At 54.2% G+C, this 18,254-nt stretch overlaps 1 protein-coding gene across 2 annotated transcripts in view; it reads right to left on the reverse strand.

Moving 5' to 3' along the window:
• The window catches only part of RUNX1 (RUNX family transcription factor 1), a 201,267-nt gene that overhangs the window by 55,371 nt on the left and 127,642 nt on the right, over nt 1-18,254 (reverse strand). For both annotated transcript variants that reach the window (XM_090271643.1, XM_090271638.1), the window contains exons 5-6: nt 16,381-16,537; nt 421-525 (exon numbers count right to left, since the gene is read on the reverse strand). In XM_090271643.1, the coding sequence (XP_090127769.1) occupies nt 421-525; nt 16,381-16,537 (262 nt within the window). The remainder of the gene's footprint in view (nt 1-420; nt 526-16,380; nt 16,538-18,254) is intronic.

Genomic DNA, 18,254 nt, shown 5'->3' on the forward strand with positions numbered 1-18,254 from the left:
CCAGCCTGAACGTAGGAATAAAAGGCCGGGTGGCCCATGCCGACACTCAGGCCTTCCTGGGCCACCCCAGGGCCTGCCCGGCCTTCCATTCAGTTCGGTTCTGAGCCTGTCGGACCCACCAAGTCTTTGAGGGCCTAGTCCTCAGTTGCGTATGGCCTGAAACGGTTCTGCCACGCGCCTGGGTCAGCCTGACATCCCCCCGCCCCTTCGGGGGGTACTTCAGAAAGAGCCCAGGGCACCGAGGCAACCGCGGAGGAGCAAGAGTGTCCACGATAAAATTCCTTCTCCCCACGGGGGCCTGACGTCCCCGCCCCCCGGCAGAGGTTCTAGCCACCTGTCAGCGATGCCAGACCGACCCCAAGGATTGTAAGACACGGTCCCCGGTGTCTGAGGGTGCCAGCCCCGAGGGGGCCCACTTACTTCGAGGTTCTCGGGGTCCATCCACTGTGATCTTGATGGCTCGGTGGTAAGTGGCCACTTGCGGCGGGTTTGTGAAGACGGTGATCGTCAGCGTGAAGCTTTTCCCTGTCGGACAGAGAAGGACACAGAGGAATGAAGGGACCTGCTGGGCGACCGAGCCAACGCACCTCCTCGTCCCCCCCTCGAACCGGAAAGGTGCAGCACAGCCGCAGCAGCTCCTGGCTTTTCCGACGCACCTTTGTGTCTGGCTTTGCTTAAATTCTGAAGCGCATGCTAAGGTGTCCATTTAGATCTACCACGTCAGAGAGTAATTGTGACTTCTGCCCAATCATCCACAGACAACACAGCATCAAGGGGGTGCGTATCTGTTTCCTTTGGCGTCCAGCCCCCAGGGGCTGCAGGGTCAGGGGCACAGCTACCCCCTGCTTCCCCAGGCTGGCTCCCCTTTTATAAACTCAGGGCAAGAAGGGGTAAAAGACACGTGATCCGTCTCCCCCGCCGGGGCTGTCAGTGCCTCCGAGGATGGGGAAAGAAAGAATTCCTAAGTCTGAGGCTAAATTAAGATTATTCTCTGTACTTCAAAAATAATAAATGCTCATTGATTTTATGGATTAATTTTAAATGCTCGATTTGGTTCAAGGCACTCAAGGGATTGGCCAAGAGAACTTAGTCCATACGTGGACTTACGGATATGCACCTGACAGATCGAGATTCGGTTGGTTCTATGAACACATACGTGCACATAAGTTTCCATCTGGCTGTTTCACTGACACACACTCCCTGTGCCTCAGCCCCCTTACCCAGAAGGTGGGTGCCTAGGACTTACCCCGCCTCACTGAATTTGAGGGGAGGTTAAATGAGTCACTATGAGTAAAACCGTCAAAACTGTATCCCGCGCACGCACGGCTACGAAGGTGGGCGTGTGTGTGTTGGTTCACTTTTATTCTTTCTTCTTCTCTGTTGCCCACAACAGGGCGCTAAGATTTGACCTTTAACCCGGTACAAACACAGGTCCTGGCACCGAAGTGAGAGCTGCTCTCCAGCTCTGCAGGCACCTGCGCATTTTCTCCTCCCGATGGCCCCGCTCCTGCGGCCGTCCTGCCCTCGCTTTCCTACACGACAACGAAGAGTCGCTGCCTGCGTGATAGTGGCATCTGGGGTCTGTGCGGAACGTACGACCTTTCACGTACTTTCCCACGTATGACTTCATTTGGTCTCAGGAAATAAGCAAGAGAGATTTTACTGTCCTCAATGAATAGGCCCCAAAGCCAAAGGCTCAGAGAGGTTAAGTCATTCCCCCAAGTCACACGGCTCATATGCAAAGCGGAACCCCCACCTCCCAGCTTTACGCTCACTGTCCCTCCCATTACTGCCCCAAGGCCCTCAGTCTCTACCAGCAAACCCAGAGGCACCAGCCCCGGGAATCCAGACTTCTGGGACCTCCCCCCACCCCCCCACAGCCCCCAGAGAGAAAACAGTCCCTGCTACCCTGAGGCACCCACACTGCACCTGACCGCTGTCGGGAAGCCTGGATTCCAGTCCAAAAGCAGGGCCTCCCTGAGCCGAAGCGGGGCTCCTGGCGGCTGCGCGCCAAGTCACACCTCCGGGCAACCACAGACTGACCCACTTCATCGGGAGTGAAATGCAACCAAAGTGAATATCTGTGAGGTCATTGCTCATAATGAAAATTCTATTACTTCTGTCCATCTTTCTGGTGAAGTCACAAGAAACGTGTGTCCAGCCAAGGTGACCGGTTGGGGTGTTCTGGCCACAGTCCTGTGGTTCACGGGGGGATCTATTCCGGTAGCTTCCGTCACAGTGGGCTCCTGTTTCCTGTGGGGACCAGGACGTCTGTCTCGCTCACAGACACAGGGAGTGAGTGATGACATTGGCTCACAGGTGTGGGTGACATTTTTCCACCTCGGGAGAACTCTGCCTTCCACTTCTCTGTGTTCTTCTGAACTTGATCTTTGTGAACAGCCAGCCAGTGGGACACGGACTGGCGGACTGATGCTCCTTGTGGGCTTCGGGCCACGCTCTGCCCCCGCCACGCCCCGGCCCACCCCTGCTGGGACCCGGCCCTTCTCGGCTGGCCCCCCCAGCCCTGGTAGCGATGCCCTGGAGCACATGTGTTATTAGCCAGCTTCTCTCATCCAAATGACCGATGGGCCTGGTATTTGAAGTGAGTGGGTGTGGCGCGTGAAAGGCCGTCAAGTGTTTTTCTCAGGAAGCTGCGGCCAGACTAGGAAGAAGCCAGGGGAGCAGATCTGCGACAAAACCACCCCCCAATCGGCTCTGCGGGACCAAAGGCAGGGCTGAGGGACGGGACTGCCCGAGAGAACCGCCCCAGAGTTGCCCTGGAGCCTGAAGCGAGTCCTTGCCCAGGGTGTGGGTGTGGGTGGGGCTCCCGGGCTCCAAGGCCCTAACTCTGGCCCCTCGAGAGCAGCAGAGGCCAGGCCAGCGCACAGATGACCCTGGCGTGCTGCTGAAAGGCCCCAGGGGCCACAGCGCGGGGTCATTGCTGCTCTGCGCGGGCGTGACAGAGGGGGCAGCTAAGGAAAGGGCCACCGAGACCTCCCTTCCCACCCGCGGTGCCGGCGGCAGCCGGGCTCCAGGAAGAACGCCGTAGAGAAACACATGCTGGGGCTCAATAAAGGTGGGAAGGAACGACAAGCGGGAGGCGTGTGGCATGACTTAGGACTTGGTCACGTGACCCCGTGGAAGGGGACTGCCCGGGTGCCTGCGGACAGGTGACCCTCGGCTGCGCTGCCCCTGCTCCGGTCCCACCTCTGCCACTTGCCGGCTGGGTGGCCGCGGGCAAGCCCCTTACCCTCCCTGGGCCTCAGCGCTGCCATCTGTGAAACGGGCGTCAGGACGGTCCTTCCGTCTCATAGTGCCGCTGGGCACGTTAAGTGGAACCAGGAACCAGCAAACGGCAATTCCGTTATCATCCAAGACGCGACTAGCAGATTCCCGAGCCCAGAGCCAGGGACCGCGTGCGAGGAGGGCCTGGGGTTGGGAGGGGAGGTCTGCGCTGTGGTCTGCACAGCGGTGGGACGGGGGTCTGAAGAAAGACCCACCAGGAAAACTGTGCCTTCGACCGCACCTGAAGTTCAAGTTCACACCTGCCCTGCCAGCTGGCGACCTCTGTAAGGCACAAGGGTGACTGGTTGATGGGCTTTTTAAACCAGCCAGGCCACACGCTCCCGCTGGAACTGCTACCACACCCCCCCAGTGACCGTTTATTTGTGCAAATGCCAGAGCTAAATACTAACTGCTTTACTGGGTTGGGAAGAAGGTCACGGCAAGGGGCCCGGGCACCTGTGGCCCTGACGCACTCCCCGGGGCCAGGCGCCACGAGGCCCCGGGCTGAGCTTTGTTAGTCTCCATGTTTATGGGCCCCAGGGCTGGTGACCTCTTGCAGCCACTGTGGTCTCATAAAACCAGGGCCCTAAACATGCCACTTCCCCAGCACGTCTGTGGCTAAACCTCAGGACGGTTGCAGAAGTGCACTGTTCCCCAAAGGGCCAAGCGCGGCGAGAGCAATGGGAGGGAAAAAGGCGGCTCTCGACCATCTCTTGCCCGGGGGAGCAACAGCCTATTTAGAAGTCCCGCCCCTTCCCGCCCCGTTCTCTTGGGCACCGCATCTGAGGGGCCTCCCTCCACTCCTTTCCTCTTGGGGTCGGCGCCCCGGTGGCTTCCTGGCTGCCGGTCCCCCTGCGTTGGCTACGGAGCCACTGGACTCTGCCTCTGTCTCTCTGCGTGGTGGGGGTTTGGATCCCTGCGTCACCTTCTTCTTTCGGGGCCGTTTCTGGGGGATGTGAAACTTGTCCTTGGTCACGCAAGGGGACTGAACTCACGGAGGATCGTCTGCCCCTGGGGTCATTGGCTAAGGGCCCTCGGTCTCCATATCCTTTGCTCGCTCATGCACCTTGGCAGGAAAAGATTTGTGCTCACCATCGAAACAGGCAAAAGAGCGAGGGGGGAAAAGTAAGCTTTAAAAAAAAATGCTCAAGCATTGCTCTTCGCGAATTCTGGAAATCCCACAGCTTCTGGAATGTTGCAGGGAGATGTCTCCTTTTCTCATGTCAGTGGTGCCCGGTCTAATTTTGATCTCAGTAATAAAATTAATGCTCCCTCCAGATTCCAGGAGAAAATTGAATTTGGGGGCTTTTTCACAAAACATTCCTAGTTGGTAGGTCTCACTGTTCCACTGGAACGACCTAACTACCAAAATTCACGCTTTTCTCCTCGTCCGTTTCCTTAACCAAACACCCACCCCTAGTTTTGACAGCAGAGCTGTATAATTATTTATCCGGGGATTTCTGAGTAGGGTACGAATCCTTCAAGTTGCACGGAATTTCCTGTGTGCAAAGTGCCGGTGTTTGCAGACGTCTCTCTCCACCTGCGTCCACAAGGGCAGAAGGCAGACGGCACCAGGGCAACCCGCAAAAGTCAACCGAAAGCCGGGAGCTTAAAATACAGCCCTCAGTTTTCCATAAAAACAGCACGTGTTTGGTCTGACGGGCAGGTTGAGGAACAGAGCAGGCTGTGCGCAGAGAAAGCCAAAGCCGAGCTGAGTATCTGCCCTGGGGTTAGTTGTCCTACGAGGAGTGGTTTGAGGATGAGGACGGCATTGTGTTGCTCTGCATCTCCTGATCCGGGGCAATAAAAGACCGTCTGATGGGTGTCCCGTCGCCAGGCAGTTCTTTACGACGTCTGACGTCACACCGGAGGCTCGGCGCACCTCCCTCGTGGCACAGGTGTGAGTGCAGCTTCACGCCCGGAGAGCGGGGCAGGCCTTCCTGTTCACGAAGGGTATGGGCCGAACCAGGAACACGGCGCGTCGTGCGATTTTGTACTTCCCGTCCCCAGACTTCACGGCTCCTTTCAGATCGTCCTTTTTCTTTTGGAAACACACAGCTGAGGATCTTGCTGGAGGAACCAAGTTTTAATCCTTTACGTGCAGACACCCCAAGACCCTGAATTCACAGTCCTCGTTAGGCCAAGGCCACACTGGCTGCCCTTCGCTTCCTGGTTGGTGCAACCAAATTCCCCAGTCGCTACCCGTGGGGCTAGGATGACGCAGGACAGGGGACCAAAGTCCCCTCCCAGGGGTCCTAGTCCTGACTCTGCTTGTATCTGTAGCCCAGCGCCCCACAAACACACAGTCCAGCAGCACCAGCCTGGGGCAGAGAGGTCCAAAGGATGGACATTTTGAAGGGAAGGCAGCTGGGGTCCTCAGGTCCCACTGAGCAGATGTAACACCCACGGACGCAGCTGCAGGAAGCTGTGGGCGTGGGAGCTGAGCAGGAAGAAGAAGGAAGCTAAGGCCAGGCTGGGTGTGGTCGGCGGGGCCTGGCAGAGGCTGACTTCCAGGTGTAGCGACATCTTCCAAGTGGGGGTTTGCAAGCTGGAGACGCACCTGCCTGAGGCTGTCTAACAGCAGCAACGGGGGTTGCCGGTTCCATGACTGGTCTCTAAGCCCCCAAGCACCTGCCAGGCACGTTTCCCATTCTTTAGTCTGGACACTTCCCTGCTTCACAGCTGTGGGCGGTTGTCCACGTCACTCCGACTAGAGCAAATCCCAGAGGCGGATGTCACGGCCCTCGCCAGCCCTCTCCTGCTGGCGGGCTGCGCCTTCTGCTCTGTCTTCTCTGCATGGACACTCGTCCTGAGGTCTCCACTCGGGCAGCCTCATCACCCACCAATGAGTCAACTGAGATGACAACTTGTCCGGGAAGAACCCCAACTTCTTTACGAGGTCACACCTGTCCCCTTGCCACCGTGCTGACCACTCAGAGCAGCGATGGCCTCTTTCACTGTCAGCCCCGTTTCTAGTCCTCGAGGCTGCGGCTTCTCCGCAGCGGGGCCAGCCCAGTGCCTGGCACACAGTAGGTGCACTGCACCTATCTGAGGATGAATGAATGAACTGATGAACGAATGAATGAATGAAATGCCCTCATGAAACGGCCTCTGCGGAGAGGCCACAGCTGTCATAACTCAGCGATGGGCGCTCGGCTTCCTGATCGGAAAGAGCCCAAGCCCTGAGGCTCAGCCGTCGGCCCAGGGACCACTCAGTCCATCCCGTGATCAGTGCCCAGGGAGCGCCCGGAACGATCATTCGCGCGTGTGTTTATGAATATTTATGAAGCTCCTGCCACGTCATCGCACTCTGCTGACACAAGCTTCCTGGCAGGAGGAGGGAATACAGCTTCCTTGCCGTGGAGGAGCAGACAGTGGAAAACGCGGAGCCCCGGACGCTCTGCATCAGCCAGACGTGTGCTGACTCCGGCCCGCTCTGGTCCCTGCTCCCCGCGGGAGGAGGGACAGCGCAGAGGGAGCGAGCGGCCGCGCCCCCTCCGAAGTCTGGTTACGCCCGTCACCTCGTGGTAATCATCCCGACAGCCCTTCCAGGCGCAGAGGGAAAGCCCCGTCACGCCGACTGCGCGGACGGGCAGCCTGCGGCCGGCCCTCAGCGAGCCCCGCTGGCGCGCCCACTTCTCCTTCCCCAGACCCCAGGTTCGTCGCAGACAGACGTGTGTTTCTTTTCTGTTGTTATGAATCGGACGGGTATCAGCCGGCACACAACGGCTGTACTGTGACCCGGGCCGTGCATTTGGACGGAATGCAAGAAAACAAGAACCCACAAACAAAAGTGCGCGGTGTCCACTTGCGATTTCTGCGGATGCCGAGTTACTGCCTTAGCTGGCCCCCGGGGAGCAGCCGGGGCGCCCTGACACATGGTCCAGGGCCAGCTGCCTCAGCCCCACGGTCGGCTCCCCGACACCTGGCTGCCGTCGCAGTTCCAGCAGGAAGAATGCGACGCTGCCGGCTGCCCGCCTGCGGCCCTGCGACAGGACCGGGGGCGGCTCGGCCTCAGGGCGGAATCGGGGTGTTGGCTGCTAAAATACGACCGGGAAGTGAGGGGCATGTATGAATCATAAATATTTGCATGCCGTTAATGTTTGCACAAAAGAGCTGGAAGGGCCAAGCTGGGAGAACTTCTTTTCCCATGAAGAGCAGTGCTTCAAATTACAGAGCATATTTAATTTCGCCTCCGCCATCGCTAATCTGAGATCTCACTGCCCGCTGTGCATAACCCTTTCGCAACCTGACGGCTCCGTGGGGCAGAGGAATCAGGATGAGGGTGGGGGTTCCCTCCTGGAAACGGGTCCATTTAGACACACAGAAAAGCAGGGCCCGGTCGTTACTTGTTGCGGGCCCACGGAGCCTCTATTGTTTCCCCTGCAAAGTTAGTGCTGCACCATGACAGCTCTGACCAGGCAAAGTAACAAGACCTCCAGGGTGTCCTACGTAGGGCAATCGCGCGGCACCGCCTGTCCAGCCCCTGCACAAAGGCAGAATCGAGCTCAGACAAGTCAAGCAACTTGCCCAGGGACACACAGCTGCAGCCGGTGCTCTCAACCACTCCCCAGGGGACATCTGGCAACGTCTAAGGACATCTCTGGTTGTCATGACTGGGTGGGGGCACAGCTGGCTACTGAGCAGAGCCCAGGGGTGCTGCTGACCACCCAGTGCTGCACGGGCCGGCCCCACAGGGAAAGCGACACACAGGAATGCCCAGCCCTGAAGGTTGGTGGCAGCCAGGCTGGACACCCTCTTCTCAGGGGAGAATCCAACCAAGGCCATGGGCTGACCACCAGGCTCCACGGCCAGCGCACAGAGTCCTGGGGTCGTCACTCACGGGAAGGTATGTCAAGAGTCCCCACTCTGTGACAGGCGCTAATCTAGTAACTGGTGAGATCACACAGTACTTTCCAAGTTAAGAGCTGGACCCTCTGTGTTTGAGAATTGTTGAGAGTCCACCTTTGAGGGGCTCCGGGCACGTGTTCCTGTCTCTGCCGCAGGCTTGGGGCTCAGTTACCACTGAGAGTATCGTGCAGGGCATGCTCCCCGGCTCTCTCCCCAGGGACCCCCGAGCACACCGAGGTGAGAGTCCTGGGCTCCCGCAGCCCAGGCTCAGACCCCGCCCACGAACCCCACTAACTCTCCCTGGTCTCAAACGGTTTGTCGCATGAGAGCTGGGTGCTTTACCACGAGGAGCTCCAAGGAAGCAAGAGAGTTGGGGGCGAGGGTCTCCACGCAGAGTATAAGCAGTCACACGGAAGCCCCCGCTGAACGCAGTGAAGGCACCCAGCTAGCTGCGGCCCTCCCCAGGGCAGGGAGAGCACCCTGTTTCAGACTGTTTCCAAAGCCATCTTCCCCTGGATCTCCGTGTGGAAAACGGGTGATAAAGAACACACACTTGTGTGGGCAGGTGGGGGGTGGGGGAGCCTGGCCCCAAAGAGCCCAGCTCCCTCTGCCTGTGTCGGCCACTGTCCCAGGGCCGTGCCTCCACTCCTACTTCCTTTCGGGTGCCTGCTAGGTATCTGTCGGGGACATTCCAGGGTCTTGTTTTCAGTATTTTATTCGTGGGGACACACAGGCATTAGGGTCCCTGGATCTGTGGATCTATCACCCATCAACGGAAGCTTTGGGTAGGGGGCGGGTGGGACACTTGACCCCAGCGGGGCCATCAGGGCCTTGTATTGCTTCTGAGGGTCCCTGTTGTGGGGTGCCCCCACCTGCAGCCGCCACACTGTCCCCTGCGGAACAGGGGAGGACGGGGTGACGCTGAACACAGAACACAGGCACGCTTTCTTATTTTTAAGAGGACTTTCCTATTTCGGGATGATCTCTAATTTTAATTTTTTACTGTCTGTGAACTTTAAATATTTTTTTTCTGTAAATTTTGTAGAGAGGCAGAACGCGTTAGGGCCGAGAGGCAACGGGGGCATTTTATAGCTTCCTGCGTTGAGAGTGGAGCTCGATGGGTTTCTCGACCCCGCCCTGAGATTCTGGGTCGAGTTGGTCTGGGTGGGGGGCCGTCCTGTGCACGGAGGGTGTTGGGCAGCTCCCATGGCCTCCACCCATGAGACGGAGCACCACCCACACCCCAGCTGTGACAACCATGACTGTCTGCGGACATTGCCAAGTGTCCCCTGGGGGGAGGGGTGTCAAAACGTCCCCAGCTGGGACGCACTGAGACCACCATCCAAACTGCTAAGCAGGAGGCCGTACACCTGAACCTGACAGAACAAAGAGTCCCTGTCAGCTGCAGCTGAATAGAAATGATGAGCAGCTGGATCTACAAGACAGACTCCACCCGCCCTGCGGCTTCAAACAGGAGGATGAAGGCAGAACGTGCTGCAGGTACTGCAGATGTCCCCCTTAAAGGGGCAGGCAGAGCCCTATGGTTTAGACCATTCCTTGTTAATGATCACAGACAGACAGACTGACAGACAGATACTGCTGGGCTCCATGCAGCGGTGTCACATAGAAGGAAGGGAAAACATCTGTAAAAACCCCCAAACCCATGCCTTGAGCAAAGCGGAGCTTCCCTTCTTCACGTGGGCCCTCCCTCCCCGCCCTGCGTGCTGAGGCCCCCGGGGTACGCAGATCGCAAGGCCTGTCCGTGCACATCACTTTGTCGGAGCCAGCCACGGCTCCTTTGTTCCCCCACAAGGGGACTCGGTCAGGGCCACACACCACCGGGAGGGTGCAGGCCGGCATCCCGGGAGCCAGGCCCTGGAGCTTCCTCGGATCCGGAGGCTGGGCAGGTAACAGGGTCCTTCCGTTGGGGCTCCCCCCATCCCTAACGACAGTCTTAAATCTCAGGGTAAAAGCAGGCGTTAATCTAAGTTGCAAACTCAACAGGAAACTTACTAACATCTTCTTGGAGAAAAACGCAGCTTAATTGGTCCCTCAACGAAGGCTTGCTCACGGAGGGAAGGCGCGTGCCCGCGTCAGAAAGGCCACTGAGCCTCCCCGAGGAGGCCGGGGGCACCGCTTTATGATCTAAGGGTCCTCAACCCCCTGAAGCCCTCGCGGAGAAAGTTCAGTGACACGAAACTTAATGCCTAAACGGGGTACCTGCCTGGCCGCCATGGACTCGTAGGGACTGGCGGGGTGCCACCTCCAGCGGAAGGAGCCCACGGTCCCTGTGGTCTGGACGCAGACCCGGGTGCGTCTCTGCTGAATGCGGGGCTCAGTTCCGCCCGAAGCCCATTCGTGCCTACGTATAAACACAGGTCTCGGGCGGTCGTCCCCCCGACGCCCCATGAGCCAGCAGAGACCCCGGCACGTTTGAAAGTATCCACGGGCAGCTCGTTAAACCCACGCTGCTCCCTAATTTCTGTTAATTACTTTCTTTGGGCTTCAGAGGGGAAGACGTTATTAGCACAGGCTGGGCCCTCAAAGGCAGCTGGATCCAAGAAGTCATCTCGGCGGAAGCGCACACATACGCACCCCCCGTAGAGACATGCCACCCTCCAGGCTGACAGCCCACGCCCCCCCTTAGAAACACGCCGTCCTCCAGGCTGACAGCCCACGTCCCCCACGCGTGTCCCCTTACTGAACGGAACTTGCCTTCTGATCGTCAGCAGAAAGAAAACAGCCGTCAGACGAGACACCATCTCTCTTTTCAACAAGTCGTTTTTCTTTAAAAATATAAGAAGCCCAGGACACGTCCTCCACGAGCAAGTGTCTCCGCCCTCCCTCGCCCCTTGCCAACCGGCACAGAAAGGAAAGACGAGGCTGATTTATGAGGACCAGAGCGGCCCTGCGGCCCTTGGCCGGGTCTCTGTTTACGTCTGCGATGCCCGCGGCTGAAACAGGAAGCCCTAAACTCACCCAGCCATTACTTCTCTCCCAGGCACCTTCCGACCGACAGTCTCTGTCCCCAGCAAACGAAGGCTGGCTGGCAAGGAAGGGGTGGTGGGTGGGTGAGGAGAGGCCTAGCTTCTGCCCATCCACCTTAAAGCATTGCGCGTACACATAACCTTAGTTTTTAAAAAGCTGTCTAGCCCGCTCCGTGATGCCTGGCACTTGGTAAAATCAGCAAGAAAACCATGAAGGGCTCAAGTGTGAGGCTGTGGTCCCCGCCAGGGCACTAAGGGGACAGGCACTGCTCGGGCGGGTGGCTGGGCGTGGAGAGCAACTTGCTTTAGGAAAGTGTTGTTACTCTTCTGTTGAGAACCATAAAACTGAAGGGGAAACCTGATCTCTGCGGATGAATTCTCTATCAGATCTTGACACCAGCTTTCGACCTGCCATCTAAAAAAATTATTGGCTAAGGCTGCCTGAGGCTCGGTGAATCAGAGGCTGGGACTTTTTTCCATCCATATCTGCCCACTCTGAAGTCTGAAAAACGATTTCAGCATATACATTTTATTTCTTATTCTCATCTGAGGATATGTTTTTTATTCACTTTAGACAGGGTGCCTCCTGTTTGCACCCTGACCGGGGATCGAACCCACAACTTTTTGGTGTACAGGATGATGCTCCAACCAACTGAGCCCCCCACAGCCAGGGCACATATATGCTATTTTAAAGGGAAGATCAACAACAACCCAAAAAGGGGGAAAGACAGGAGAATTCATTGTAGTACAACTGATCCCCGTTCCTTGTCTTCCCTGTAAGCCTTACCTCTTCAGTGCCACCCGTGCCACAATCTGGGGGTGCCAGGGGACTTTGCCTTCCTGCCCCATGTGCGTCTCTGTGGCACAGAGAATGTCTGGGATCCCCGGATAACAGAGTCACCCAGGCCTTTCTCAGTGATCCCCGCCCCATGAAGCCACGCCTCTGTTCATCTGCAGAACCTTTTCTAAACGTATGGACTTCTCTTCCTCTCAGCCAACCTCTCGCTCATCGGAGAGGCAACCTCCCCGTATAGTTCCCCCCAAAACGCAAAACCACCAGAATGAGGGTGCCTTGAGTGAGGAGCACTACACAGCTAGGCAACAGCCCCGAAGGGGATGGGTAACTATCGTGTCTGGGAAAGACGTCCGCCGCACGAACACAGTGCAGGGATTTCGCTTGAGGACAGTGTTGGGGAGGCACTCGTTTGAACACGGGCAGCCTGAAAGTTCCCAGGGTAGTCAACACAAACCCAGATCTGCCAAGAAAAGCAGCCCCAGGCCTGCAGAGGGCACATGGGGTCTCCCGTGGCCACCTGCAGCTGGGTCCGAGAACGTCACCGAAAAGGGGCTTCCCTCTCAGTGACAAAACGGGCGATGCACACGCACACCTGACAGCCTTTCAAAGGTCTGAGCCAGCAGCTTCAATGGGATCTACTCCCCTGAATATGCAGGCCAGGTCCCGGCCGCAGGAAAAGCAGGTGTGACCGAGACAGCACGGGGTGGAAGAAGGAGGCCCGCCTCCCTGGTCCGCTTACTTCTGCCTTTCCAGGGGTCTACACGGTGCAGCGCGGAGCTAGGCTGGCCCGCCACGGCCAGGGGAAGTTCCATGTTCACAGGTTCTTGGCGTGGGGGCCACCTGGATCCCTGGAAGGTCCGTACATAAGCTCCATGGGCCCCGGCAACTGGACTTGTACATGACACTGTGTTAGTGCACGTGCGGCTTTTTTTTTCCCCGAGGAAGAAGGCTTCGAAAGGATTTTCAGAATTATCTGTGATGCTCCCCAAAGATGAAACGTCATATTCTCAGAGAAGTAGGAAGGATGTGCAGTGGCTTCTCTTCCCTGGTTTACGGTGTGGTTGGGGATACAGTCTGGTGGATTTCCTCTCTGGTTCTAAAATGAATTAACTAAAGCTTTGTTTCCTGATCGATCAATCTCTTTCTGACTGGTTCAGGGCACGGACAGGGCCAGACGCACTGCTGGGTTTCGTTGCTAAAGTCTCTTCAATGTCTCTCTGCTGCAGCCCCGGTACACTTTGTCCTAACTGAAAATATCCGTCGCACCTGCCATAAGAGCTGGTGTAAACTGCGAATCCACGGTGCCCAAGAGCGTCCCTTTCCACCCCGCACTTCCATTTTCTGGAGGTCGGGAGAGTCCCAGACCCTGTGGGTAAGTGTGAGTGCTTCTGAACAGCAACCCGTGTGCTCAGCACAACCCCCCATCGCCTGGGGGTGCCCTCTCTTCTGCCTTGGCAAAGGGACAGTCCCTGCTTGTGGGGACACCACATCACGGCAAGAAAACGCCAGCGGTTCAATATGCCCCGAACAAGACTGAAAGCTGGCAGGCGAGGAAGGAGGGGAGGGCTGGGGAGCAGGAAGGCTCAGACCACGGACGCCCTCAGCACTTGGTTTAGGGACTGTGTTGTCAGCAAGGCCGCAAAAGCCGGACGGGCAGGTTTTCCCAGTTGTAGGCTGAACTTGAGGTTAGGAGCTGTGATCTGGACATCAGCCAGTCCCAGACCAATCAGTTTTGCAGAACAACAACAACAAAAAAAAAACAGAAAGAAAAAAAAGAAAGAAAGGAAAAAAAAAAACACCCTTCCATGTTCAACCTCTGGCAATTTCTCCAAGCTTGACAAGCCCCACAGACTAGCAGCTGGTAAAAGAAGAGGTCGTTTTTCTTTCTCCCTTTCACGGGGAGCCGAGCTCCAGGCCCCTTGGAGAATCCGCCAGACCGGGGCCTCGGGGCAGAGTATGAAACCACAGGGAACCAGTGAGCCGGCAGCCAGGGCCTCGGGCTGCTGCGGGGCTTGTCTGTGCCGACACATGTTTACAGGCGCACGCTCAAACACAGAAAACGGGATAGAAAATCCTCTTACAGATCACTTAAAAAAAAAAAAAAAACGTAACGAAGCTTTTAAAGGATGAGATTCCGTGTGGCAGATGGAGGCTAATTGTCAAAATTAGCGCAAATCATTGGCTGTCTCCACAAAAGGCAGCGAATTACAAAGACGAAAAACAAACCAACAAAAAACCAACACGGCAGGCTTTGATTTTGCCCCACGCCCCTGAAAGAGTAAAATCAAGCTGCATTTCCCGACCACGGAGAGAAATGACGAGACAGACAGGGCCTTCTGACAGCTCGCTCTGTCTTGCGGTGCTGACCAAAAAAATAAAATAAAAAATCACTCAAGACCAACAATACACACATAACCGTAACTGGCTCAGACGTTCACTCGGGGTTCCTGCCGTCTGGAAGCCCCGTTATCGCTGGCGGGAGGCAGAGACTCTCCAAAACAGATCCTGCCCCTTACGGCGTTTCAATTAATTTTCTCATTCCAGGTTATCAGAAGACAGCCCGGCCCCTGTTGTAGCTATTTTCCTCTTTGGGTTTTATGCAAACTCAAGGGCACACTGGCACGGATCGGGCAGCCCAGCACAAACAATCCACACCTTGGGGAAACAGTGCACTGTTACCCGAGTAAACACCAGCACCTATTACTCACCCACTCAAAACAGAAATGGCCAATGAGACGCGAGACCAGCCCCCAAGGCCAGAAAAGGAAGCACGCTGCTTTCCAAACCCCATTCTTTATTATCCCCGACTTAACTGGGCCTTGCCCGAAAGCCACGACCCGACAGCACTTCTTATTGGAAAAGTGTCACCGGCCTTGGCCACTAAATAGTTTCCGAAACTTTTGTAACGTAAACTTGACCCAGAGGCCCACATAGAGGCGTGTGTTGACAGCATCACTTTCTCCGGAAAGGCAGCCCGATGAGCCTCAGCTCTCAGTGTCTGGGAGCAGAAATCCACAAGAACTGAACTCAGAGCGTTAGCCTGCCCGGCAGGCATGGCCCAGGGGGTGGGGCCTTGGGTTTTTATTGGCTTCTCACCCACTCTGCCAGCTACTCATCCGAAGCCTTCAAGATGTTTTCTAAACACCCATCTCTGAATCATAATGTGAACTCCATTTACTGAAAGGTGGGGACTGTTAATACAACAAGTGAACCCATTTAACGACTTACGCTTTTATAACTTATAGCATCCCTCATGCTTTCAATAAGTGGATATAATTTTCTTTGCATTACCCTATTATTAAGATAGTTAGTACTATAAACATATATTTTCAATCACTTTATGTTTTCTAAATTTTCCCACCTAGGATTCTATTTTGAGAATGCTCCAGACAGCTAGGAGAGCAAAAATAAAACAAAAACCAAACCAAACCAAAACCACACACCTGTCCCCTTTTCCTCTCTTCGACCAATCAAATTCCCTAAGAACACAGATTCTCTTATACTTTTGAATGCCTTCACAAAGAGTAATGATGACTCTCTCGTTTGAATGTCCACTGGTTGTACTCCTGTTGTTTACCATAAAGGAGTCATCTACTGTTATTGGGGTATTTATCATGCCTTTTTATTTTATTCAAAATAACTTATTTTCTATTATAAAAATGATACTTTCAAAACAAACTATCCTACCTCTTTCAATTAAACTTGTAGTACGTATTGCTAGTCATAAAGACTGGCGTTGGTTCTTACAACAGAGAGCCGACAGTCAGTCCCCCTTCTGCTCTAATCTCTGATGATGGGCAAAAAATAATAGCCCTTCACATGGACTTGCCCTAACGCAAACGGTTCTCTTGGATAATCTAGTCTTTAATGTCATTAGTACCTAGAATGTTCACTGGGCCCCATCCCTCCCCGCAAATAACAATGAGGCGTCCCGATTCCATTTACTAGGAAGGTCACCTGGCTGACAGAAGTACCCAACCGGAATGGTCCTCCCACCACTTCTTCATCTTCTCCCGCCAAAAGGGAAGCTTACTTGAAAGAGTGTTTCAATAATCATATACTCTAAAGCCCTGAAAATGATTGGAGGTGGTAATTTGAAACTTGGTCACTTGCCATAGATAGTACATGGATCCCAGGTTAAAGGTGCCCAGGATGTAGATTTCTGATAATGATCAAAGAGAGAACCCCAGGTGTGTAATCCAGGTTTCTATGATGGTAAGTTTTATATTTTTACGCTTTAGTAAGGAACTGGGGTTTCCTTGAAATTCACAATGTATGTTTTACATGTTGCAAATCAGAAAGCAATGACCTAAAGCTAGATTCTATTAAAAGTATTAAATTTTAAGTAAATATTTTAAAAAGCTTGATGTCCCATCACAGAAACTTCTAGAAGTTCTGAAATTTGGGTCGGTTGCCATGTAAATACCTTGTGTTTCAAGTTTAGTTTTGATGGCTACTTACCTCTTCCACTTCGACCGACAAACCGGAGGTCATTGAACCTCGCGACTTGGTTTTTCATGGCTGCGGTGGCATTTCTCAGTTCGGCTGAGTAGTTTTCATCATTGCCGGCCATCACAGTGACCAGAGTGCCATCTGGAACGTCCCCCAGAGCCACCACCTACACGCCAGTCAAGGGACAAACACACACATCAGGAATGTCACAGGCTTTGATGTTAGGTTTGTGAAAGAATAGCAATCCTAAATTAAGCAAAACAACAGAAGATTTACTTTTAATTCCACCATGCATAGCTAAATATAAATTTTCAAATCATCATTCACCTAAGAAAGCCACGTAATGTCCCGCAGCTCAGCTGGGGCACGACTGACCATGGCGAGGACCTAGACAAGCCACGCCTTCTCACAAACACGCATCTCTTCTCAATTCTTCAGGTTTGAAAAAGAAAATGGTTTTGTAAGCTTACAACCTAACCTATTTCTTACTTGTCCAGTGCTCCCATGACAGGCCCCAAAGGGCCAACTTGACTTTTAGGTGTTTAAACTTCTTTCTGCTAAAATTAAATTTGACCGTTACGCCTGACTTGCTGACGATTCTTGAGCACCTGAAACGGTCCCTTTGCCGTCCACCTCGGAAATACCTCCTCACGTCTACTGCCTCGATTTTCACGGGCTGTGAGTCCTGGCACACAAGGGAAAACACCAGAACTGTGTCCTTTGCTGATTATTCAAGACAAAACTGACACACCTCGAGGAAGAGTGTGCTCCCTGCCCTGGGCCCCTGTGAGTCCCAGAGTTGTGTTCACTACGTCCTAACAGGCAACTGAGGTTGCCTCGTGAAGAGGACTCTAATGTAATCGAACAGAAATGGGTCTCATATCAGGGCTAATGAAAAAAAAAAAAACTGGTAGATACCTAGTTTTGATGCTTAAGTAATAATAAAGCAAGGCATTTCAAAGTAAAATGCCCTAAAGAGGTGGGCAGGAAGGTGCTTTGTGGAGGAGTACCCATTTCTTGGTCATCACTTGACGCTTCTAGAAACAATTGTCTTGGACTAGAGAATTATCATGAACTACATTTCCATTGTTTCTATTTTTTCAAGTGATCACAGAATTTCAAATCAAAAATGTCCCCAGATTTACTTGCTCTTGTCGTATCTGATCATTCTTATGGTTCTTTCTCATCAGTAGGGAAATCGGTGCTATTCATTCCAGGGACACAATATGGACCTATTTCGGGTTTGGTTTTGCGTCACGATAGCAAAGCATTCTGCAATGATGACCTCTTCTCCTGCCCCCCACCGCCCAGGTTCTGCCTCATAATGGCTGCAGGACTTTTTTGGCTGACACCCATATTTCTAGTTCTTTTCTGTCTGTAAGTAAGGCTGCCACAGGCTCCCCTGTATGAAACGCAAAGCCATGTTTCTCAGAGTTCCCTCTGCACGGCCTGCTTCGTCACCGCCCCTTCCCCGTGGCCTCCCGATGAGATGACCATCTGTCGTTTTTAGCCATCACGGTGCTGCAGCTTTGGGCTTCCGAGGAGCGTGACGGGGAGCCAGCCTGCTACGTAGGGGGGGGTGGGCCACGCGGGAGCGTGGGCTCCCAGGGATGTCAGACAAGGTCTGGTCTTTTATCTTCCTTCCTAATCCTTTCCACCCAATTGTTGGACGTGGTTTGTTTTTGTTTTGTTTTGTTTTGTTTTAGCAGGGGGGTTTAAAAACACAGCTATTTATTCCCCAAGCACCCTCTAATTAGGTATTTAGTTCCCATTATAAGTGTGGTGTTGCTGTTTAATTAAGAGCAGTCAAACGACAATTCCCTTTTGTTTCAAAAACATCACTGAAAGAAATCTCCCTGATCGGTTATGTAGTTATTGCTGTC

This window comes from Furipterus horrens, unplaced genomic scaffold (genome assembly GCF_987537825.1).
Source record: "Furipterus horrens unplaced genomic scaffold, mFurHor1.1.pri manual_scaffold_1, whole genome shotgun sequence".
In the NCBI taxonomy this organism is placed as follows: domain Eukaryota; kingdom Metazoa; phylum Chordata; class Mammalia; order Chiroptera; family Furipteridae; genus Furipterus; species Furipterus horrens.